Source organism: Lepidochelys kempii, chromosome 6, assembly GCF_965140265.1.
Source record: "Lepidochelys kempii isolate rLepKem1 chromosome 6, rLepKem1.hap2, whole genome shotgun sequence".
NCBI lineage: Eukaryota > Metazoa > Chordata > Testudines > Cheloniidae > Lepidochelys > Lepidochelys kempii.
This window is the reverse complement of record NC_133261.1, coordinates 112,891,132-112,916,169: the sequence shown is the minus strand read 5'-3', so window position 1 is coordinate 112,916,169 and position 25,038 is coordinate 112,891,132. Positions and strand designations below refer to the sequence as shown.

The 25,038-nt window shown below is 41.0% G+C and overlaps 1 protein-coding gene across 5 annotated transcripts in view; it reads right to left on the bottom strand.

Moving 5' to 3' along the window:
* Positions 1-8,637: 8,637 nt before the first annotated feature.
* Positions 8,638-25,038, bottom strand: part of TRAF3 (TNF receptor associated factor 3) — a 90,596-nt gene continuing 74,195 nt past the window's right edge. For all 5 annotated transcript variants that reach the window (XM_073349709.1, XM_073349708.1, XM_073349707.1 and 2 more), the window contains 2 exons: positions 18,033-18,207; positions 8,638-16,626 (listed from right to left, as the gene is read on the bottom strand). In XM_073349709.1, coding sequence (XP_073205810.1) covers positions 16,055-16,626; positions 18,033-18,207 — 747 coding nt within the window. In that variant the 3' untranslated portion in view covers positions 8,638-16,054. The remainder of the gene's footprint in view (positions 16,627-18,032; positions 18,208-25,038) is intronic.

Sequence of the window (25,038 nt, the reverse complement as noted above, 5' to 3'; positions counted from 1 at the left end):
GACCAATGGCGACAGACCAATGTGCCAACCAATTCAGCACTGAGAGATCAACTGTTAGGGCCATGCTCATTCAGATCAGCTATCCAGTGACGAAGTACTGTCTAACCAGATCCTGAAGCTGTGGAATGCTCAGGAGACAATTGATGGCTTTGCACGCATTGGGTCCCCAAACTGTATTGAGATAACTGATGGAACCCACGTGCCTATCATTTGCGCTCCCTCATCAGGGTGCAGAATTTATAAACAGAAAAGGAGTATTTCTTGCTGGTGCTTCTAGGACTGGTTGACCCCTGCAGCAGATTTACAGATATAAATGCAGGGTGGTTTGGACGTATCTACCATGCTAGGACCTTTCGGAACTCAGTTTTATTTAAATTAATGGAGGAAGGACTTTTTGCCCCAGGACCAATGTGGATATTAATGTCATGGAGGTTGGCCCAGTTATTCTGGTAGACCCATCTTATCCTCTGATGCCCTGGTTAAAGAAGCCATATACAGGCCACTTGGACACATGGAAGGAACATTTTAACTGGTAGTAGTAGTCGAGCTTGTGTTTGGTTGTTTGAAAGGCAGTTGGCGCTGCTTATGGAAGAGGTTGGAAGTAGCAGAAAAAAAAGTTTCTGCACGTTGTGTTCTGCACAATGTTTATGAGAGGCAGAAAGCCATAACGATGGGTGGGAGTCTTCTGTGAATCAAGCAGCCAGCAAGGCATCCCATAGAAAATGCTAACACCTGTGGGGATATTGTCAGGCTACCTATTGGTCCTATTTTGAGTCTCATGTCTGAACGTGTGCAGTTGTTAGCTTGTGAGGGCACGTTGGGACAGACATTGCAAACACTGGGGTTTCGTGTCTGGATGGTGGAACATTCTCTCTGTAATTCTATAAAACCCTATGAATTATTGCAGATTTATGTAAAGGATTTCCTGAGTTAAATGCAGTGCTGCCTCATAATTGATGGAGTTAACATGGTTTTTATTAATAAAGAACAATAACAAAAACCAAAATTGTAAATGAACCAATGGAAAAAATACAAAAATATTTTTGTATTTGAAAGTACATTGAACTAAACAATCTACTCCTGATGGATGGTAAACAAACCTGTCATTAAAACCATGCAAACACAACTGGAAGTGCAACAGTACTAACAGTGGAAAGAGAACAATTATTTTTGGGGGAGGGGTGGCAGTGATAGGCAGGTATGCACCTTCTCTCTGCCTCCTCTTGCCCATATGGTCTCTAGGGTTAAGTGCCACAGCTCAAAATTGTCAGAGGCGCTGAAGGACTCGGAACTGCTGGGCTCCCAGCAGCCCGTGTTCTTGGTGCCTGGAGGTTGGTTCTGAGAGGGGAATGGCTGCTAAATAGCACTACTACAGGGGTATGGCAGGGAGGAGCTGCTGCTGGCCCAGTAGCCAATATTGTCCAGGGGCAGAAGGAAATGGCTGAGCCCTAAATGATGGGACTCCTGGCATCTCAGTAGTATATTTTGGAGGAGAGCATTCTGGCTCAGGATAGCATCCATGAGTTGCCTCTGAATCACCTTGTCTTTTCCCATGCTCTCCATGGCCATGGTGATGCTGTCCTTGGCCACTGCCACAAGCTGCTGGGAGAGCTGCATTTCTTTTTCCCTCTGGGTCATAAGGTTCTGCCTCCATCTCTCAGCCAGCCTCGCTTTCCTCTGGGACTCTGCTATGAGTTCTGTAAACATCTTATCCTGCGTCTTTCTTTTTTACCACCTCTGGTTGGCCAGCCTCTCAGCAGTAGATAGAAGCCCTGTCCTTGCAGGCCTGGCCATTGCAGGTGGGAAGAAAAACAGTCACTTATTGTTCATATTCCAGACTGGCCATCAGAGCATTTTTTATTACATATGTGGGACTCTACCTCTTCCCAGCCTTGGTGGCACCTCAGAGATGGCAAGTGGTCTGTGTGTGAGAAGTGTGCTGCAGGCATTAGAATGTCTATCTGCTGACTACACTGTTAATAAGGTGGGGGTATGGAATTATGTTTCAGGTTTGTTTTTGCAGTTCTGTTTGTGTGCTGGAGGTGTTTCTGCGGGGTCAGAGAGGTGAAGGGGGGAGGCGAGCTGGATAATAATCTCCTTTAGGTTGTCGTGACTCTCGACGGCATTATGGTGAGGCAGGTGACTAGGCGGCAGAGAATGGTCTTATTGATAAAGGTGAAGGGTAGCCCAGTGAGACAAGTTATTCAAGAGGATGGTACCCCAGAAATGCAGCAGGAATGGAAGGGGCTTGCAACCTATAGCCAGGGGGTGGAGAGGCATGTTGCTATTCTCTGTAATGTCAGAAACAAAATCAAGTGATTTCTCAGTCTTAACTTCTGCTGTATCTCCCCTGCAGACATGCAGAGACAAATATATAGGGTCGTGTAGTGATTGTGACCTACAACATGTGTTACAGGGCATTTGTACCTCAGCAGAGAGCAGTGCTGTCTGTGCCTTAATGGGGCATGCAGTGCACATTTATACTAGGGCTGTCAAGCAATTAAAAATTTTACTCGCTATTAATCACACCGTTAAACAATAATAGAATACCATTTATTTAAATATTTCTGGATGTTTTCTACATTTTCAAATATATTGACTTAATTACAACACAGAATATGAAGTGTACAATGCTCACTTTATATTTATTTTTATTACAAATATTTGCACTGTAAAAAACAAAAGAAATAGTATTTTTCAATTCACCTAATACAAGTACTGTAGTGCAATTTCTTTATCATGAAAGTTAAATTGTAGAATTAGGTACAAAATGTAGAATTATGTACAAAAATAACTGCACTCAAAAAAAAATAACGTAAGACTTTAGTGCCTACAAGTCCAATCAGTCCTACTTCTTGTTCAGCCAGTCACTCAGACAAACAAGTTTGTTTACATTTGCGGGGGATAATGCTGCCCACTTCTTGTTTACATCACCTGAAAGTGAGAACAGACATTTGCATGGCACTATTGTAGCCAGTGTCCCAAGATATTTACTTGCCAGATGTGCTAAAGATTCATATGTCCCTTCATGCTTCAACCACCATTCCAGAGACACACATCCATGGTGAGGACAGGTTCTGCTCAATAACAATCGAAAGCAGTGTGGACCGACGTGTTCATTTTCATCATCTGAGTCAGATGCCACCAGCAGAAGGTTGATTTTCTGTTTTGATGGTTCAGGTTCTGTAGTTTCCTCACTGGAGTGTTGCTCTGACTTCTGAAAGCATGCTCCACACCTCATCCCTCTCAGATCTGGGAAGGCACTTCAGATTCTTAAACCTTGGGTCGAGTGCTGTAGCTACCTTTAGAATCTCACATCGGTACCTTCTTTGCATTTTGTCAAATCTGCAGTGAACGTGTTCTTAACACAAACATGTCCTGGGTCATCATCCGAGACTGCTATAACATGAAATATATGGCAGAATGCGGGTAAAACAGAGCAGGAGACATACAATTCTCCCCTGAGGAGCTCAGACACCAATTTAATTAACACATTATTTCTTTTAACAAGCATCATCGGCAGGAAGCATGACCCCTGGAATATTTGAAAATGTAGAAAAACATTCAAAAATACTTAATACATTTCAATTGGTATTCTATTATTGTTTAACAGTGTGATTAAAACTACTACTAATCACAATTAATTCTTTTAATCGCACTTACTTTTTTTGAGTTAATAGTGTGAGTTAACTGCAATTAATTGACAGCCCTAATTTATACCACACTTCAACAATGAACACTAACCACACTTCTTTTCCTGTATCCCCTGGTGCAATAAACTGTTGAATTTTGCACAAGTGAATGTTTTCATTATTCTGATCCGCTCGGTGGGGGAGCACGTTGGGCAGCATAGAGATTGCAGCTGTGCCACACTGCTGGTTGCCAGTTTTGAGACAGCAAAAAAAGGGATGGGTGGGTTTGCCAGTTAGGTGAGATGAGAGAATGGCACAAGTGCTGGAACTAAGCGTGCTGCCATACCCCCTGGGTTGAAGTAGTTTCCATTATGTGCAGGGTTTACAGTTTGGCTCACTGGCTCTCAGCAACCCCACTGTACAAATCGTTCCAGAGAATGGGAAAGGAAAACAAACGGATAGGTAAGGGCCCTCTATGCGGTGATTCTGAAAGCAGTTGAGTGTTGTGGATTTAGCACATCACAGAGGCCGCTTGCCTGGGCAGAGTCGCTGCCGTTTTGGACACAGGTTTGGGAGGACTGAATGGACAGTGTTGGCTGAGATGGGGACTGGAAACTCAGGAGGGCCATAGTGCACCTGGCCTCAGCCATTGCAGGTGGATGTGAGCTACTCCTAAAGCTAGGGCCACAGTAGAATCATAGAATATCAGGGTTGGAAGGGACCTCAGGAGGTCATCTAGTCCAACCCCCTGCCCAAAGCAGAATTAGTCCCCCACTAAATCATCCCAGCCAGGGCTTTGTGAAGCCTGACCTTAAAAACCTCTAAGGAAGAAGATTCCACCACTTCCCTAGGTAACCCATTCCAGTGCTTCACCACCCTCCTAGTGAAAATTTTTTTCCTAATATCCAACCTAAACCTCCCCCACTGCAACTTGAGACCATTACTCCTCGTTCTGTCATCTGGTACCACTGAGAACAATCTAGATCCATCCTTTTTGCAATTCCCTTTCAGGTAGTTGAAAGCAGCTATCAAATCCCCCCTCATTCTTCTCTTCAGCAGACTAAATAATCCCATTTCCCTGTACTGTACTGTACAGTAATCATCATCACCACAAATGGTAAGTCTAGGTACATACATACCAAAGCCTCCAGGAATCTGCCTTATCAGTCCTGGCCAGGGTTCCTGGCTGGAACTCAGGATCAGCTGATGCAGAGCAGGACTGCAGCTAGCTTTCCAGCTGATCGGCATCAGGATCCTGTGTCCCCAAATGATCCTGTCTCTCAGGGGGACAGTTCCTCTGAGGCAGCCTTCTGTTCATCTTCCAAAAGATCATCCTCAGGGGGTTGGAGAGATGGTGGGGAGAAGTGTGGGCCGCAGGATCCAAATGGTGCCTGGGACAGGTGGTACTATAATTGTGTAGAACCCTATCTGGTTCATCAAAAAAATGGGCATGTCACATGTCCCCTGCCAGATTGAAATGAAGGACAAAAGGAGACAATGTACTTTTTCCTGAGCAACTTGCTCTTTGTCTGGCACTGCTCCATGTTCCTCACAAACATCTGCTTTGTAATGCCCACAAGAAGCACTTTATTCCAGAGGCTGGCCACAAGAGCTTCTTGCACTGACACTTCTCCCCAGATGGTGATGAGATCCAGGGTCTCAGCACATCACCAAATGGCTGTGCAAGGTATGGTGCCTGGCTTCTAGAGTGCTATTGTGGTTGTATTACAAAAATGATGCACAGTGATCCAAGAGCAAATGGGCAAAATCTGGCCCCATGCCAGCTTTTAAAGGTGGAGGGGTCATCTTGGGAACTTGACACCAAAGCATGGGAGGGCAGACATGTAAATGGACAAGTCAGTAATGGTCAAACTGCAAAACACTGTGGGATAGCCAGTAGAAGCCTGCAAGAAGGCGAGAATGAGTTTTATACAAGAAGATACTTTCTGCAAAACAGGTCACAGGAGGTAAATTTACATTTATGTATGGTTTCTTTCCCCAGAAGAGTATAGATTATATCATCTGACAGAAATACAATCCTCTCTCTCTCAGGGAGAACGTAGCAGCTGTTTAACAAACATTAAACGCTACAGTTCAGAACAGGAAATGAAGAGTACCTTCTCCATTTTTACATACAGGGTGCATGGTGTAGTTACTCCACTTGGAATTGGGCCAGGATACCATGCCCTTCTCTTGTAAGAATTGTAGGGGAATTTTTAATAACCTAGTCAGCAATTGCGTCCACACGAGTAGACCAGTCTCATTCAATTTGAAGCAAACCTGGTCCACTTTGCAAGAGGACGCCAGAGTTCATGATAAATGTGGAGCTAATGGGCAGTAATGAATTTGTGCCATGTGTACCTGTTTTCAAACTGGATTAACTCAATTTGATCAGGTTTAAAACCCCACGTAGTCAAGCCCCAAGTCCCACTGAAAGTCGATGAGATTTAGGGATTTAAGTGCTTTTGAAAATGTTGCCCAAGATCTTTTGGACAAGACCACTGACTAGGTTAACAACAATTCCCCTACAACTCTTGCAAGAGAAGGGCATGGTATCCTGGCCCAATTCCAAGTGGAGTAACTACAATGTGGACCCTGTACATAAAAATGGAGAGGCACTCTTCATTTCCTGTTCTGAACTATCGTGTTTAACGTTTGTTAAACACCTGCCATGTTCTCTCTGAGACAGGACTGTATTTCTATCAAATGAAATAATCTATACTCTTCTGGGGAAAGAAACCATATATAAACGTAAGTTACCTCCTGTGACCTGTTTTGCAGAAAGTATCTTCTTGTATTATGCTATTCAAAGAAAGAATGAGTTTTATACATAATTCCCAATGGGATTCACTGTGTGGGGGGGGAGAGGGGGAGGAGTGAGGGGGAGGGAAGGAAGTAATGTTAGGGGATCATGGTGAAAGTAATTTTTCTTTTCTCCACTCAAACCAAGAATATTTGGAAGGTGACTTCTAAGCTGCACTAAACAGAAAACATTCAGAAGGGTCACTTCTAGACAGAGCCCAGAGGTTTGAGGACAGCCGTTGAGGACTCGACTTCAGAGTGATCTGCTCCATCAGTGAACGAGGAACGTAAAATATAAGTGTTCAATTGCTTCACACTTGTTAGACGATAACACACCAAGGGCTTAATCCTGTGCAGCACATGCAGAGAGCACTGGGAGTATGAGTCCGAGGGGAAAATGTGATGTGCAGGACAGGGAATGTCGGAGTACCTGAAGTGGCATTATCAAGTGCACTGCCCCATGGATGCCAAAGCTACAGCCCTCACAGCAAAGGAGGGTCGGTCTAGCTAAGCATATTGCGAGCATGCAGAAAGAGTCACCACTTACACCCACATCCATCCACCCAAACAGTGTCTCTTTTTCCTTTAACCATGTTTTGATTAAGACTATGCTGATAAAGGACTCTTCCCCCACTAGGTCCACAGGACTGCGCCCTGCACTTAGCCATACCCTTCATGCTGATAATGAAGCTGATCACCCTTACATTCCGTGCGGGGAACCATGCTGATCTATTAAGCCTGCTGGATTGGCATGGGTCACTCTCAATTTCAGGTGACACTTGTTTGGATCCTGAGCATCCACTTCATACTCCTCGATTGGAAGAGCTAGAGTCATGGGGGAAGCTCTCCAGGCTGCACCTCTAGTCACTTCATAGGACAGGAGGATTAATCAGAGAGAGAGAGATGCTGCCAAGAGCATAGCCTTGCCACCAGAGCTGTAATTAGAGAGACACTGGAGAGTGTGACGTAGGGCAGTGGTTTTCAAACATTTTTTCTGGCAACCCAGTTGAAGAAAATTGTTGATGCCCACGACAACGGAGCTGGGGATGAGGGGTTTGGGAGGAGCTCAGGGCTGGGACAGAAGGTTGGAGTAGAGGGATGAAGGCTGTGAGGTGGGGCCAGAAATGAGGGGTTCAGGATGTGGGAGGGGGCTCTGGGCTGGAGAATGGGGTTGGGATGCAAGGGGAGTCAGGGCTCTAGGCTGGGGCCGCAGATAAGGAGTTTAGGGTGCAGGAGGGGGCACCAGGTTTGGGGGGGCTTAGGGCTGGGGCCAGGGTTGAGGGGTTTGGGGTGCAGGGTCTCCAGGGGGCTCCAGGCTGCGGCAGGGGATTGGGGTGTGGGCTTACCTTGGGCAGCTCCCGGTCAGTGACACAGTGGGGGTGCTAAGGCAGACTTCCTGTGCTGGCACTGTAGACCATGCTACGCTGCAGCCAATGGGAGTGTGGAGCTAGTGCTCGGGGTGGGGGCAGCACACAGAGCCCTGTGGTCCCTCTGCCTAGGAGCCGGACCTGCTGCTGGCTGCTTGCGGGGCGCAGTGCTGTCTCGGAACAGGTTGGGGCTAGCCTGCCTTAGCCGGGCAGCACCGCAGATGGGACTTTCAAGAGCCTGGTCAGTGGTGCTGACCAGAGCTGCTGTAACCCAGTGCCTTACATTCCACAACCCAGAATTTGAAAACCACTGATGTAGGGTACAGTTCTTCCCATATCTCTACACACAGAGGCAAGATGGGGACTATACAATAGGCCAAAGAAAGCAAAAAGGAAAAGAGAGGAAGACAGAGAATGAGGGGAACGGAGAAATCTGGAGGTCAGGAGATAGAAAGAGAAAGAGAAGGAGGAGGATAGAAGGAGAAAGAGCTAATTGCAGTTTGAGAAGTTTGCATGGTTGACAAAAAAACAACAACATGCTTTACCCCTCACTGTTGGTAATCACAATAATTCCCTTTATCATTCAACTGAAACTCAAATGTAAATGAACAACAACATAACTTGCATGATTTTGAGAGTGCATGTAACTTTGTGTAGACTATCTAAATGTGTTACAATATTTCCAACATGCCTGTAGGAGGTCTCTCTGTTTTTCTTTTGGTTTCAACTTTAGAACTCAAAAAATGCAGTAACTTTATTGGAGGAAAAATAATTTACAGTTTTTGGAAATTCAAGCCACACTCTCTCCTTTCACTATTCTCCTGGGGAGGCAGTTTCATATGAATGCATGAAAACCCATCTTAATTGCTTCTACTCTACTGGTGACAATGCCGTTGTTTTGATGTCAGACTGAACACTAATTTCCTACTTTATTTTACTTGTGACTCATCAGGTGGAAGTTAGTATGTTATAAAAATCCAAAGCAAAGGATCTTGTGGGAGAAGGTGGTAAATGTTGTAACAATAATGTGATACAGGTCTATTAGCTATATGTATGCATGGAGCCCTAAGTAGTCATCATATAAATGAATACAAAGAAGGTGAAAGGTTACATTTTTACTCTGTAAGTAAGCTCAAGCCATTCAAATTCCAATACATCATCTCGTTTTAAAAAAATACGATTTCCTACTTAGATTTATTTTTCCTTTAATAACAGATAGTTTAGCATTTCATAGTTTTGCATTCTACACTCTTATACACACTGTCCTTGTATTAGCATTAAAACACAAAAGACATAGCAAGACCTCCAAACACAAATAAATACCAAAAAACACAGTATACAACAAACTGAAGTACAACATCGAATAATGCTATTGGAAAATTAAGACATGTTGCTTCATTATTATTATTATTATTATTATTAACAACATGGTTATTGCTGAGCAATAAATTATACATTTTTAAAGTCTGTCCCCACCCCCCGCCCCCTTAAAAAAAAAGTACGAATACCACTGGTTACCAGATCACTTGCACTGTATCCTTACAGCTATTGATAATTAAGACAGGCAGAATATACACAATCAAATGAGGTTGGCCTTCTTTGGTCTTTGTTTTTGGATTGTAAAACTGAACATAACAGGTGTACCATTCACTGAAGAGTATGAGATAAAATGTAAATTACACAAGTTTTATAAACATTAATTTGTACACTATTCTTGATTACTCATGTATTTTCCACAGATATTTCTTAAGAGAATTTCTTGGAAATGTCAGCTTTTAGCTTTTCTAATTTGTATGTTGTTTCGTGTGTTTTAAAGGTTATCCTACTTGTCTGAGAGGAATGGATCTACCTACAACCCATCGCTTCTGAATGGGATATTAACATCCCCTAATCACTAATAAATTATTGGAGTTTTATATCTCATAAGAAATCCTGAACTTTATTCCCCTATAAAACTGAAAAGTTATATAACCCCTAACACAACAGCTACAAGGAAAATAAATGTGTGGATCATATGGTGCATCAGCAATGATAGAAGCCTGAACTTTTCCATTCCACAAGTGCAGATTATACAACTCGCTGCCAGTGAGACAGGTCATAGTTGGAAAATGTATCCTTTCAAAAATGAGCTATAACTGAATTTAAAGCTCAGAACACTCTATGCAGGAGAATGACCTTTACGTATGGCAATGCTGGTTTATCTCAGTAACCCTTAGACAGAGTCAAATTTTCTCACTGCGCATCCCACTGCTAGCAATGGTGCGAGTGGACACTGGCATTGCTAAGAAGTTAAAAAGTCCTCGTGGAACTGGCAACCAAATTAACAGTTTAGTTCCAAAGGACCAAAAGGTAAAAAAAACACCACGAACAAACAACCCTTGCTTAAGTGGGTTGATGAACCAAAACCACAGAGTTGGAATCCAGATCTGAATTTACATAAATCCTGGGATATTGGATCAGGTGTAGCTCTGTGAAATTTAGATGTTATTTGAACCCTAAGGAACTAATCCTAACTTGGAGAAAACGTCGCCTAATATAGACACTAAAATCATGAGATGGAAGACAAACGCTACAGTCTTGCCAATAAATTAGAAGAGAAATAGGATTAAACAGATCCCTTGTGTGCTGTCTCTCTTAACTCTAACAGAATTTAAGGGATGCCTCTGAATTTGCACCCAAAATTTCTCCTTGACCTTCCTCCATTTGGCACTGTCTTGAGACTCAGATTAAAAGGCAGGAAGTAACAGTGAAACCCTCAATTTCGTTGCTCAGCTAACTGATTGAGAAAGGGTCACAGTAAAGGTTGACATACCACAATAAATCCACTTAAACGGTTTTTGGTCCCCCTGCCTACTTGAGCCCTTAAAATCTATTCCCCAAAATGAGGGCACCATAAAAAGAACAATTGAAAAGTACTGTGTTTGGTAACACGTGGGCTGTCACGTGCATGCCCCCAAATCATGACAGCTCGTATGTTTAATTCTAGCCCTTACAGTCTTGACTGTGGGTCTTTAAAATAAGTCACTTTGTTTTTCAGTTTCTTTAAGGGATAAACACATGAAAAGGTGAGGTCCAGTGGTCTGAACATAGTACTAGGAGACAGGAACCTCTAATCTAATCTTGGCTCCAACACAAGTTCCTTTTGTGGCTCTGGGCAAGTCATTCCACCTCTCTAACTCAGTTTTCCTGCCTATAATATGTGAATGCTTCTTGTGAGGATTAGTTCTTGTTTGTAAAATGCTTTGTAAATGAAAAGCACTATGTATTATACAGTAAGCACTAAGAATCATGATCAAATAGACCAAAGTCCAGGGTAGATTTTTTTTTTTTGAAGTTTCCATGATTTCTAGGTCAACAGAAGTTGAGAGGTATTGATTGAAGTAAACCGCAGGAATCCCAGGAAGAGGTGGGCAGAGGACTAGCTGTTTTTCCATGTTCTTACCTTCACGAATAAAAAATAAACCATCTTTTGCCCCACCTCTTCCGTCTGAGCTGCCCAGCACCAACTATTTCTTTTTTTAAAAAAAACCCTGAATCTCCTGATTAGCTGAGTAAAAGGAAGGGTGTGTGAACTAGACGCCACTCCCTGGAGCATCCATATAAAGTTTTCAGAAGGATCCAGCAAGCTACCCACTTCCCACGAGACAAAGCAGATTTTGTGTGCAGTGTGCTGAGTCTTCATACCTGGAGTGTGGGAATCCAGGGCTTGCTACTATCCATGAGTCTCCCTTAACAGCAGCAAAAAATATTTGCACCAGTCGACCAAGACTGATTTGGGGGCTGGGGTTATTTTGACCACTTCTATATGGTCAAACAATTCTTTGCCTGATGACAAACCCGGAATATATATAACATTGTAACAGTGAAAACTAAGATACTAGGTTTGTAACTAAAATTAGCTAAGATTATTTTTGTCCCTCCACCTATTAATATATTTGCATAGTTAAACATCAAGGCATCAAGACTGCAGTAACATTTGATATAGTCAGGAGGTGCAGAATACTTCTCTACCATTGCCTACAGGCTTTTCTGTCTTGCACCACAGAGCACCAATGTTATTAGAAACTGCATTGTTGGTGAAATGCCTATTCAGCATGATGGACTATAGTTAACAAATAGGTGGGTTTTAAACTCAGTCGCAACATGCCATAACCAGGGCAAGTTGGTAGCAACTTGAGCAGTACAATCGTACCCTAACATTCATGGGTTCAGTATTTTACAACTACAACACACACAGATCTCCATTACCTTGCATTTGAGAGATTCATCAGGCACATTTCATATCTTCAACTTTCCTTTTCCAAATTGGAAAACCAATTTGGAAGAGGAATTAAACTGCATTTTATCTTTCTTTCTTTCTTTTTTTTTTTTAAAAAGATAACTAGCATGTTACCCATTACATTTCATTATCACTGAAGTTAAGCTACCCTTTTCTGTTTTCCTATTGCACATTCTCTTTGAGAAGAACAAATTTACAGTAAAAGGCTGAAATCAACATTGCATATAAAAAGTCAGCAGTTGACTTAAGTTGTGAAGGCGTACATGTAGACAACAGCTAAACAAGATCCCTTTAAGATCAACGGAGAAGTAATGCAAACGCGGTCATGTATAAGGATCACAGATTGGTCTTTAAACGCTGAAATAGTTTCATCCTGTTTGGAATGAGACTTTTTTTTTTTTAAACAACAAATGCATGCATACTCTATGTATAGCATACAACAGCCAATTTCTGGTAGACTTAAATCTTTTTGCTAAATGCTGTTGATGGTAATGATTAGCACTGTAACTCAAATACCATGGACCCTCCACTGCGTTCATGCAACTCTACTGAGGCTCATGGGGTTTCAAAGGTGTGATCTGTGGGCAGAATATAGCCCTATGAGTCATTTTTATAGATAGTCCCCAGAAAAGTTCTGAAATATCTGGGAGGAAAAAAAACCTGAATGTTCAGGGGAAAAAAAATGTTTAATAAATTTACCAGACTCACAGGGCAGTAAAGCACAAGCAATCTTTGCCCAAAATTTGGATGACATTTCATGACCTTATTTCTCTAAGTGCTACATACTTTCACTGCTGGGAAGCTGAGGGAACCCACTTGCATATACAGCAAAAATCTCTCAGTCCAGGGATATCTGGCGAGTTCTGCAGATATGGGGATATTGTAATTGATGTACTCCACAGCAGGATATAGTTAAATTTTGCAGAATTAAGGGGAGCAAACTGGAAATTCTGTGGCAGCTTCACATCATTTTTAAAAATGAAAATACAGTCAGTATCAGCTTCCATGTTGATTATCTTGATATTAAAATCAATGCCAAAAGATTTTTGTATTGACAATACATTACTGCATTACAGAAGCTGTCAGAATGAAGCTGGAGGTTTTGGCAGCTGGGACTTCTGGCATCTGAGTAAGCATGGAATGAAGTTTGGAGAACTATGGATTAAATTCATTAGTTGATGTTTCTGGTAAAATAACCAGCAAACAATTATTGTTGACATTTAAATTTTCATCAAGAGGTTTCAGAGTTAACATCATACTGAAATGAATTGGTGATTCAGACATCCTAGAATTATTATAAGCTGTATGCAGACTCAAGAAGATTACACTATAAATTTACACTTGTTCTTATTTCATTTTTTGTTTACGATCTTGAATTCAGGAGCATAATTCTGCTGCAAGACCTGGAGTCTGTAACTAGAAAATTGCAAAACACACAGGGGCCTGATTATAATACAACTCTCACCTAAATCAGTCTCAGAGTCAAACAGGATAGAAACTGTTCTTATGTGACCACACATTTTCATTTAAATTTCACAATACATATATTAGCAATGGGAGCAGAGCCCTTTGGACATTTCCACTTGGGAATCCTGTTTTCAGTAAAATTCTGTGATGCACATACACAAAAGCTCAGCTGCCTACATTCATGACTATTAGAATGGTATGCAAGTTGAGTGAACCTTTGATCTAAAGCATAAGTGATGGGTTTACTTAGGCTGCCTGCATAAAACTGCAAGTGCCATATAGATCTTCTGCAGGAAGTCCTCCTTCTGTGCCACAAGTAAAACATTAGCACATGCCTCCTTACAATAGCCTGCACCTGTTGTCACCTATGTACCATACAAGGAATATAGTACCTAGACAGTAGAAGGCAAGAACAGGAAGACTGATTGCTATGGAATGTTTTGGATGCCAAGAAGCAGGCAGTATTCTAGCAGGTGCCTGGAAAACCCATGAAGACCACTTAGCATGCACTGTATATTTGTAACAGGAAAGTACTTCTTGCAGGCACAGTTTGTGAAGGCACAGCCATAAAAGACAATGGCAACAGAGACAAGCTGAACTACAAAGGCATGAATTCAACTGAGCCCTAGGTAAATATTGTGTCTACTCCCCCAAAAGTGGAAAACTGAATGGGTACAACCCTGACAGTCAAGAGGACCAGCACAATTCCTTCTCATATGCACAAAGGTGTACTAATTTGCTTCTCACATTAGTTCTAAGCAGCACTCAGATTTTAAAGTAGCACCCAGATGACTGGTATATAGTTAAGCTATGCCACTGGACTCTCTACTTCCAGACTAACAAGCAGAAGTAGATAAACGCAGTGGGTTGCAATCAGCATGTTTCAGGGTTGGGAAATGCTTGCTGCTGAAGTTCAGGCAGTGATAACAAAGAAACCTGTGTATTTCCCGGTTAGGATGTTTGTCAGTCTGCCGTGAACAGACAACAATTAGCGTATACATTAATATCCATTCAGAATTCTCAGATTAGTCAATTTAAAGTGCTGCCACCTTCCATACGCAGGATTGGGAGGAAGCATGACTTCTTCCTTCATGTTAGCCTAGGGGCATTGTCAAAGTCCAAGCTCCATAGGAGCAGTGTGCATACAAATTTGGGACCTGAACATGATGGATTCCATAGAAGCTCTCGCAGCCAAACCTGGACTTTGGCTTCTATTCTGCATGTTGCAAATTATCTAAGGGCTCTGAAGACAAGGCTACACATTTTGCCTGAAGTCCAGTTAAAACCACCATTTTGGGTATTATAATTAATCTAAATACAAAGCTATGGGTTATAAGCAGCACATCACATTTAAGGCACATGTATGCATGCAAGCCACCATCATCTTTCCGTTGCTTTCTGATCATATATCCTTAATAAGATGCAATGATCGCTAGTATAGAATGAACTTAGAGGATCATGACTGGCTGTTTTTCTGCACTAATCCTCTTCCCCCACACTGAAAATATTAGGTGTTGCACATTTATGCTGTCAGCAATATATATAGCTTGATTGGAAAGCATGAGGCAGAACTTTAAAAGCGTACAGGATTCCGTTTAGAACTCCAAAGTTCAACAAATGCCCTATTTTAGGGTGAAAACAATTATAAATCTGATAATGATGCACAGCATCCATGAGTGATTTTTCCTTAATTTTGAAATAGTGTCATTAACTACGACATATATTGTAGGTTTACATTTCTAAAGAGAAATAACATCAATAGTTGAATAATTTCTTTTTTTATCACAAGTGATAACCAGTGTTTGATATCTTCTATTTTTCTTCCAAGAAATATCAGTCTATCAACTGCTTTAAAATAAAATGTTTTCTGTAACAATTATTAATATAACTTTAAATAAAAATATGATTCTGATTTAGATACTTTCAAGAAGACCTGGATATTTTCCAAGGTCTTCTGACAAAGTAATTATTAAAACAGAGACCAGATGAGGCCTTAAAAAGACAATATACTGTATTTCAGACACGATTGCACTTAGTTTTTCAAAGTAATTATATCATAGTTGCAACATTACTTCATCATTTCTTCTTTTACTTAACATGCTGACAGTTTCCAGCTAATCCACATGTGAATTTTTTTGTATTCTAGTCTAAATGAAGAAAAGTCAGGTAATTTATTCAGCACATACTTTACATGTCTTTTCACCTCCAATTGACTAGATGAATAAGTTAAATAAAAAAGCCTCTCCGACTGTAATAATTATCCTCATGAGGGATTAATAATTCTTCAGAGTTTAAGTGTTATGAGTTCTATTAGAAAATATACCATGGTATGATTTCTTAATGTGTTGCTACTTTCGCCATTGGACCCTAAGAAGTTATGCCTTCAAACTCTTCCTTCTGTTCCACAAGGTGGTCCTTTGTGCTTTAGGACCTCTGATTGAAGACAAACTGATAGAAAACCCCCAAATGGAGTTGTCTTCTGTTTAATCTGCCTCCCCATTTGTGTGTCAGGGGTCTGGTAGATCCGAAGTATCCACTATGACTTTAATAAAAATAGTATCATCTTTAATATACGTTCCATTTTCTAGAACTGTTTGAGCCACAAAGACTGGGCAGCCAGATGCAATGTTCATTTCTCCAGTAGGCTTCTTGAAACTACTGCTGTTTGGGTCTGGCTTGAAAGCATCTCCTAAGTGACGTCGAGAAGGTCCCTGATCCATTAGCATCAGAGTCACTTTCTGTTTAAATGGCCAAGGAAGTAAGGCATCATATTCTCCACGCATTATGACGAAAAACAATGACAAGTGCGTCCCTTTTCCCATGCCATCTCCATTAAGGTAAACTCTGGCACACATCTTATAGCCAAAGTATCCAGTATAAAAAGGCTGGCTGTATAAGGACAGAGTCTTCCCCATGACAGCCTCTTGTTTCCGACGTTTATAATCTCGAATTTTCCAAATTAATACTCCATTGTAACTGGCCGTTTCTAACACTTGGAATCGGAGGTCCATGTCAGCCAACCGAATATCATGAACACTCAGCATTTGATCGTGTCTACTTAGCTGCGTCTCTAGTACGGCTAGTAGAAAATGGAGAGGGGGTTTGTGAGAAGAAAAGAATAATTTAACTTTTTTAAAAAAAATATAGAGAATTAATAATCAATAGCACAAAATAAATAAGTCTCACAATACTATAATAGTATAGGGTAAAACAGTATAAAGTTAAGAATCAACTGACATTTAGCCACATACAATAATTTCCACTGCCAGCAAGCAGTGATATTAATTGGCTCTTTTATAAAGCTGATATTTTACTGTATTATAGAGGAAGTTGGGAACTGCACTACACTTGATAGAAATGTCAAGCACTCAAAACATCCAGCATAAATATTGTTCAAATCACAATGCGATACAGCCAAAGCTAAAAAACAAAATCTGACATTTTTGCCTAATCAGCCGTTTACCAAGCATCTAATAATATTAACTGTAGATTTATCACTGTGGAAACCTTTGAAAATGATGACTGAACTCATGTGATTCCATTTAAATGTAGAAGAACCTTGGGTTGTTTCAGAATCTTCATCTTTGCCTGATCCTTCATCAGGGATCAGCAGCAAATGTATTATGAGTAAAAGCTGAAAATTCAAGCTATGTCCTATTATGGATAAACAGTTTTCTGCATTACATGGTACTAAGTACTCCCTCCTCCCCAAGGTTTTGTTGTTTGTTCATTTTTTAATGTGTCCTTTCTTCCCCTCTCATGGAACATAATAGTCATCACTATTCCTTTGTATTTTACTCTCTGGCAACGATAACAAAAATAGGTAGTATGGATTAGTAGAGGTACTTACATGAGGGAGTTTTTTGCTAAAATTATCTTTACATAGTAATTTGTCTTTAAACCAAACAATATTGCCTGAACCCTTAAGAATGGTCTACACTGTACTGCTAACTTGTGGTTTTCATCACCTTGTTCAATGTGTGAGGCAATGACCTTATTATTCAAATAGATCTCACTGTTTTCTTTACATCAAACATTCCTCTGTACTAGACATAAAAGACTGTACACTGACATCTGGAAGCATATTTTCAAGTGAATAAAAATAACTGATCTGTTCACTGGGACAATATTACCCCAGAAAGACTTGTCAATACACTGAAAATATTTTATTAAGAAGCTACTGGAATCTATTAGCTTTCTAAGACCAGCTGAGGAAATATTTGCAATTAACTTTCAGTGTAATCAATACTATGTTCAAGAGAACAAAGTAAGATAGGAAAGAAGTCTAAGGTATAGCTAGGAGGGAAAGTGTCATGTCATTAACAAAAAGATTACACACCTAATTTCCTTTTCAAGAAACTGAAGGATCAGCGTTACCAATGTTTTCAAAGGAAAATCACAAAGGGAGTTACATTCAAAATAGCTCATTTGGCTTTTTTACAGTAGCTGCTGGGCAATACTTTACTTCATTGTGCTTACACTCACCTGTATTTCGAGCTCCTTGTCCTGCAGTTTTATCAACGCTTTCCAGTTCACTCACTCTATTCTGGAGGGACTCCACACTGCTCTTCATGATGTCCGCCTCCTCCCAATTCTGTCGGAAGGGGCGGATCTCTTTATCCAGTTCTTTCAATTTCTCTGCTTGATTGTCTATCACTCGCTTTATGAAACAGTAAAATTTAGTTAAAAGAAAACACAACTACCAGGAAAAGCTGGAAATAATGAAGGCTATACAACGATTGTGGTCTGTGACAAAAAACATTTAAAATAAACTCACATCACTTAAATGAACCTTAGTGGTAGCATAATCTAGAGAAACAAGGACGGGACTAAAATAGGAACAGTTTTACTACTGGCTCTGCCCCACTGATCTTCTGGGTAGCTTTGGTTATGACACAACCTCTCAGTTTCCACCAAGCGTGAACAGAGATAACTAATTCACCAGGGTGTTGTGACAAATGAATGTCTGAACAGCACTTTGAAATGAGAAAGTCCTCTGGATGTGCTATTATTATTTTTAGAGCACTGTCAGGATCTCCAGTAAAAATAAGATTTAGGAAAAAGTTAGAAAATTAGTATTTTGGTCTTTGATTACAGAAGCTTGTTTCAATATAAGGTCTTATAATGAAGATTTTATTCATTGTTGAGTTTAATTTGGGTGGGATTTTCAAAAGCATCTAAGTGATTTAAGAGCCAAAAGTCAGTAAAACTCATGCTTCTGGTCACTCAAGCACCCTTTGCTCCTAAATTTAAACAGGCCATGAATCCTGAAGGTGCTCCTTGGTTCAGATTTTGTACAGTTATTCATAATTTTAAAAAGCCATGAGGTTTTTGTTCAAGAGAAGTGCAGAAAATCTTCTCATCTCTGAAGCAGGCACACTCATCTCATTTCTCAATACTCTATTTTAATAAAAAAATTAAGCAAGGAAAGAAGAGCACACCCACCAGATTGCTTCAAATCTAATACAAAAAATATGGAATGTTTTATACTGTCACGGCTAATTTAGAACAGCAGGAATTTTAGCCAGAACCATGTATTCAATTATAGAGTTCAAATGATACTGAAAGTATTTGAAACAAGAAACTGCTTTGGCTACCAGCTACAGTTAAATTCCAGATCTGACTTGACGGTTTCATATAATCTATCAGAGTTTATTAAAAATCCCCAGCAAATTTCAAAACGTTTCACTTCTACTTTTTTTTTTTTTGCACTTTAAATATAAAGACAAGTTCAGTTTATTTTGTGTCTACCTTCTGGGCAGATAACCAAGCATTCAATGTTCTTTGTGGTGATAACCTTAATGTCCCACACTTCATTCACTTCCCCTTTTGGAAGTTTATTTTAACCACTCAGTTTCAATACATACTGGAAATCTGTAATGATTAAATGAATGCTTCGAATTTGACAGTCAGCTAGTAGAATTATTATATTCTATAGGTGTGTTTTATCCTGCTATAGCTAAGAAATACTAAGCTATGTAGTACGTTTCAAGAATAACCGTAACTTTTTTTTTTTTACACTGATGCTTCAAAATAAGTATGTATGAATCTTGAAATGATGACTATGTGAAGCAAAGCTCTGTACTAAATCAAATGTGTGGATCTGTGCTCCCATCAAATAGATTAATGTTACTGTGCGTAGTGATACTAATCATAAACTACAAATACAAAAAAAATTATTTCACCTTCTGTTCTGGGGCAAAAGACCACAGAGGGGAATAAAACAGAGAACAGCCTTGAGATGTATCTCTAAAAGGGAGCACACCATGAGATGACCTAACCCAATTGTATAAGAGGATATCAACAAACAGACCAGGAGTTCACAGATTCAGAAGCACACACAAATTTAAAGTATACCCATAAGTTGACTCTTGACTTGTATTCATGGCACTAGAGTTAGACTGCAAGCTCACTGGGGCAGCGGCCATCTTTTTGTTGTATGTTGTACAGTGCCTCACACAATGGGGCCCTGATCTCTGACTGGCACCAATAGGCACAATACAAAGAAAAATAATTTTCAGATGAACCAGGAAGTGCCACTATGGGAAAAATACAGAAAAAAGTATAGGCAAGGTTTTTCCTGGGAACAATGGTGCCAATATGGGAGAAAATGATCCAACTATTGCTTTTTTGGGAACAACTTTTTCTCTACCAAGCCATATTTAATATGCTATTCTTGACCACAATGCATCCAAGTTTACAAAGAGAGTTTTGTTTATTGCCAGTGTGTTATATTTTATCCCTCACAATTGTTCAGGATAATTCCAAATACAGTACATGGAAATAGGTCTGTAATCTATTGAAAAGGAGGCTCTGGTATCTTTTGCCTCTCCCCCTGCAGACAGGCAGAGGATTTTCACACTTGGAATACTGACAAACTAAACCTGAATTTAATGCAGCAGTGGAGAATTGTATTTTCTCTAATTATGTCATTAGTCAGCATGTAGATGTCTCACATTGTACTCAAAAATTTTCAAGCAGATATGAATTTTCTATATATGACTTTCTATTTCAACCACTAACTTCTCCAAATTATTAGCACACACAGCTCTATGCCTTCATTAAGCCACACATGCCTTTTCTAAATACTGAAGTTGATGATTTTTAATTTTCTGTAGGTAGATCATTTGTTATAGATATTTTATCCATTTATAAAAATCTTACACATTATTTCTGGACCAGTCCTGGCTACTAAAACTAAGCATCCTTCAGAACTCAAACAGTAGGACTCCAAAAGGATCTTAACAGATTTCATGAAGGAGGAAAGAGACATGTTTTCAGTCAGACAAGGTGGGTGAGGTAATATCTTTTATTGGACCAACTTCGGTTGGCAAGAGAGAGAAGCTTTCAAGCTACACAGAGCTCTTCCTCTGGTCTGGGAACCCTCCTTACTGAGAGTGTCACAGCTAACTACAAGGTCCAACATATTGTTTAGCATAAGTAATTAGCACATATTCTGAGGGACCATTCAAGGTGAAATGGCGTGTTAACACCCCGGTAATTACAGGACAAAAAGTGGGATTAGTGGGTTACGGACTGTTGTAATAAGCCATAAATCCAGCGTCTGTATTAAGACCATGATTTTTAGTGTCTAGCAAAGTTCTGAATTTAAGCTCCCAGTCAATCATATCAAGGAGCAATAATTGGTTCCTTCATGGTAATTCTTCTTTTCCTTCTCAGTTCTACCATACTATGCTAAAAGATACTACAGCAATTCCCTCATAGAAGAAAGGTGTAAATCAATAAAGTAGTGCCTGTGTACTGAACAACTAGGATCCATCGTTACTGCTCAAAGTGAATAAATTCTTCTTCTTCTTCAAGAAGTGTCCCGATGGGTGCTCCACTGTAGGTGAATCCCGAGCAGTATTCCCGATGGAAGGCTGCGGTTTTGGAGTCGAGACTGTTATAGATAACAATACTGTGGAGCCGAAGATAGCATTGGAAGCTAAGTCTCTAGTAATTGCATATTGTTCTGCCACAGTATGGAGGAAATGCCCAAGTCACTGCCTGGCAGATTTCTGGGATGGGAACATTCTTAAGGAAGGTGATAGAGGTGAAAACCGATCTCACAGAATGTGTATGGATTCCGGATGGAGGTATCGAATTACAAGCACGATAGCAAGAATTAATACAGTATGAGACCCATTTGGAAAGTCTCAGTGATATCACTGCACCTTTTGACCTGTCCACAATTGAGAGGAAGAGCTCAATAGATTTCTTGAAGGCCTTTGTCCTGTCCAAATAAAAGGCCAAGGCTCTTCTAATATCACGCGTATACAGGAGAGCCTACCTGTTGTCACGGTGAGGCTTTGGGTAAAATGTGGGAAGGTGAATGAACTGGTTCACGTGGAAAGAGGAGGTAAACTTGGGGAGGAACTTTGGGTGCGGCCTCAGCTTGACATTGTCTTTAGAACCCTGCGCGGAAACAAAATTTTTATGTGCATCCAATCCATGATCCGCAAACACGGTCTGCGGATATCCACATCCGCGGATGCAGATATCCACAGACTTCCAGGGCTCTAGTTATCTTTAAAGAAAATTGTGACGTGGCGGTATGCCATTAATGCCGCTATTTGCACTGTTCTCTGTGACGGTTACCAGGAACGCTGTCTTAATTGATAGATGCGGAGGAGAACAAATGATCACAGGTTCAAAGGGCTGTCTAGTTAGGCTCTTTAGATTTTGATTTAGGTCCCATGTGGGGTGCCTGGTTTATGGGAATAGGTTTCCTATGCCATTGAGAAATCTCTGTCACTGGATGGGCGAAAATGAAGGATCCATCTATATGTTGGCGGCAGGCTGGTGGCAGGTCTAGTCTGTCTCTGTCTTGAGGTAGCTTAGAGATAGCCCCATCCTCTTGAGGCCTAGTATGTAGTCCAGCACAAAGGGGAGGGAGGAAGATACTGGGATGATTTGTTTGGAATTACACCAAACCTGGAATTTTCCCCCATTTTTGTAGGTAAGTGCGGCAGGTAGCTGACTTTCTCCCGCGTAATAACACTTCTTGCACCTTTTTAGAGCAGCAATTGTGCGTGTGTTGGAATCATGATGAAGCCAAGACTTGAGCCACAGAAACCGTAGGCTGGGACGGAGGATTTGTCCATCATTCTGTGAGAGGAGGTAAGGAGTGGGCTGAAGAGGGATTGGTGGACATATTGTTAGCTGTGCCAGGTATTGGTACCACATCTGTCTCAGCCAGGTGGGAGCAATCAGTATAACTTTTGCTTTTACTCTCTATTTTTTAAACAAGATTTTCAGCATCAGAGGAAATGGAAGAAAAGTGTATAGAAGGTCTCTGAGCCATGGGAGAAGAAGAGCGTCTCCTAAGGAGTGTTTTCCGAGACCGGGCTTGGAGCAATAGAGTGGGAATTTCCTGTTCAGGTAAGTGGCAATCAGGTCAACTGTTGGGGTTCCCTAGTGATGAAATATGCAGTGGAGTACTGTTGGGTTCATTTCCCACTTGTGGTCACGTGAGAACTTGCAGCTGAGACTATCTGCTGTTATATTTTGTACTCCTGACAGGTAAGTGGCTGAAATGAAAATATTGTGATAAATCCACCAATTTCATAGCTTTAGTGTTTCCATGAACAGGGAGGATGATCTGGTGCCCCCTTGTTGATTTATATATATAAAACATGCACGCTATGTTGTCTGTCATGATTTTCATGTAAGTGTCCTTTATCAGTGGAAGAAAGTGTGCATGAGCATTTCTGACCGCTCTTAGTTCTAAGAGGTTGATATGGAGAGTCCATTCAATGGGGGACCATTTGCCCTGAAGCTTGTGGTTGTTCAGATGGGCTATCTATTATGGATGTGTCCATTGTCAAAAGCAATGTTGCATTTGTGGGCTGGCTTGAACTGTCTCTATGAGAGTGGTTAGGGTGTGAAATCTGTGTCACAGGAGGAATGCTCTCGCTTGTACTGCATCAAGATTGGTCCCTACAAACGCCAACCGCTGTACTGGAATCAAGATCAATCTTTTGCATAGATTTGCAAACCCAATTGTGTGAATATATCCACGATCCTATAGGTGGCCCATAGGACGCTGAAGGAGCGGGCTCTGAGGGGACAGTTGTCCAAGTAAGGGTAAATCACGATCCCCACGGTGCATAGATGAACCACTACTACAGAAAGGACCTTGGAGAATACTCTAGGTGTGGATGAGAGGCCGAAGGGAAGTACTCTGTACTGGTAATGGTCCTGACCAAGGGTAAACCTGAGGAATCGTCTATGGATGGCTGGATCAATATATGGAAGTAGATGTCCTAGAGGTCGAGGGTCAAGAACCAGTCTTCCTGCTCTAGAGATGGAATAATTACTGCAAGTGTGACCATCTTGAATTTTTGTGCCTTTAGGTAACTAGTTTAGTGTTCTTAGATCTAGTATGGCTCTCCAACCTCCTTTTCTCTTGGGAATTAGGAAATATTGGAAATAAAAGCCTTTGTCTCTGAAGCATACAGGAATGGGTTCTATGACTCCTAAGCATAGTAGGTGATCTATTTCCTCTCTTTACAGTCTCGTGAAAAAGGTCCCTGAAGAGGGATGATGAGGGAGGGTGGTGATGTGGATAGAGTAACCTTGGAAATGATCTCCACGACCCATCTGTTGGAAGTTAGTATTCCCAGTGTTGGAGGAAAAGAGCGAGGTGACATCAAAAGGGATGTGAAAGCTTGGTAGGCTGCAGCTGAAGTTGTGGGGAGTGGTCTCTAAGGCCCTCAACCAGGGCATTCAAACTGGTGTTTTGAGGTCTAGGGCTGAGATGCTAAGGATTGAGTGGTGATGGTTTATGCCTTTGAATCCTAGGCTTCTATATTGCTGTGGCTCATAGTAACGCTGTGGTGGCAGGTATTGGGGCGGTCGGGATCTATAGGATGATGGAGGACTGAATTTCTATTTCTGTCCTGGTGTGTAGATCCCTAGTGAGCGCAGTGTGGCCTAGAGTCCTTAAGAGTATGGAGTGAGGCATTGGTCTAGTCTTTAAAACGTTTGGAGCCCACAAAGGGGAGGTCCTTGACCATCATTTGTACCTCTTTCGGCAGTCTTGAGAGCGTAATCACGACGCCCATCACATCGCCACCACCGTCGATACCAAGCGGACTGCTGTTTCTGCAGCATCTAGTGTGGTCTGGAGCACTGTTCTAGTTACTAACTGACCCTCATGTATGATTGCTTGAAACTGTTTCCATTGTGCTTCTAGCAAATGGTCAATAAATGTATTAAACTTAGCATAGTTGATGTGGTTGTACTTCCCCATTAAGGCTTGATAATTTGCAATCCTGAATTGCAAAGTTGCTGAGGAGTATCCCTTCCTACCAAATAAATCAACTCTTTTCCAGTCTCTGTCATAATGAGTGGATTTAGTATGATGCTGTTGGCCATGGGAATTCACAATATCCACAATGATGGAGTTAGGTGGAGGGTGTGAAAAAAGGAATTCTGCATCCTTGGAGGACACACAGCACTTTTTATTAGCCCTTTTACATGTTTGTGC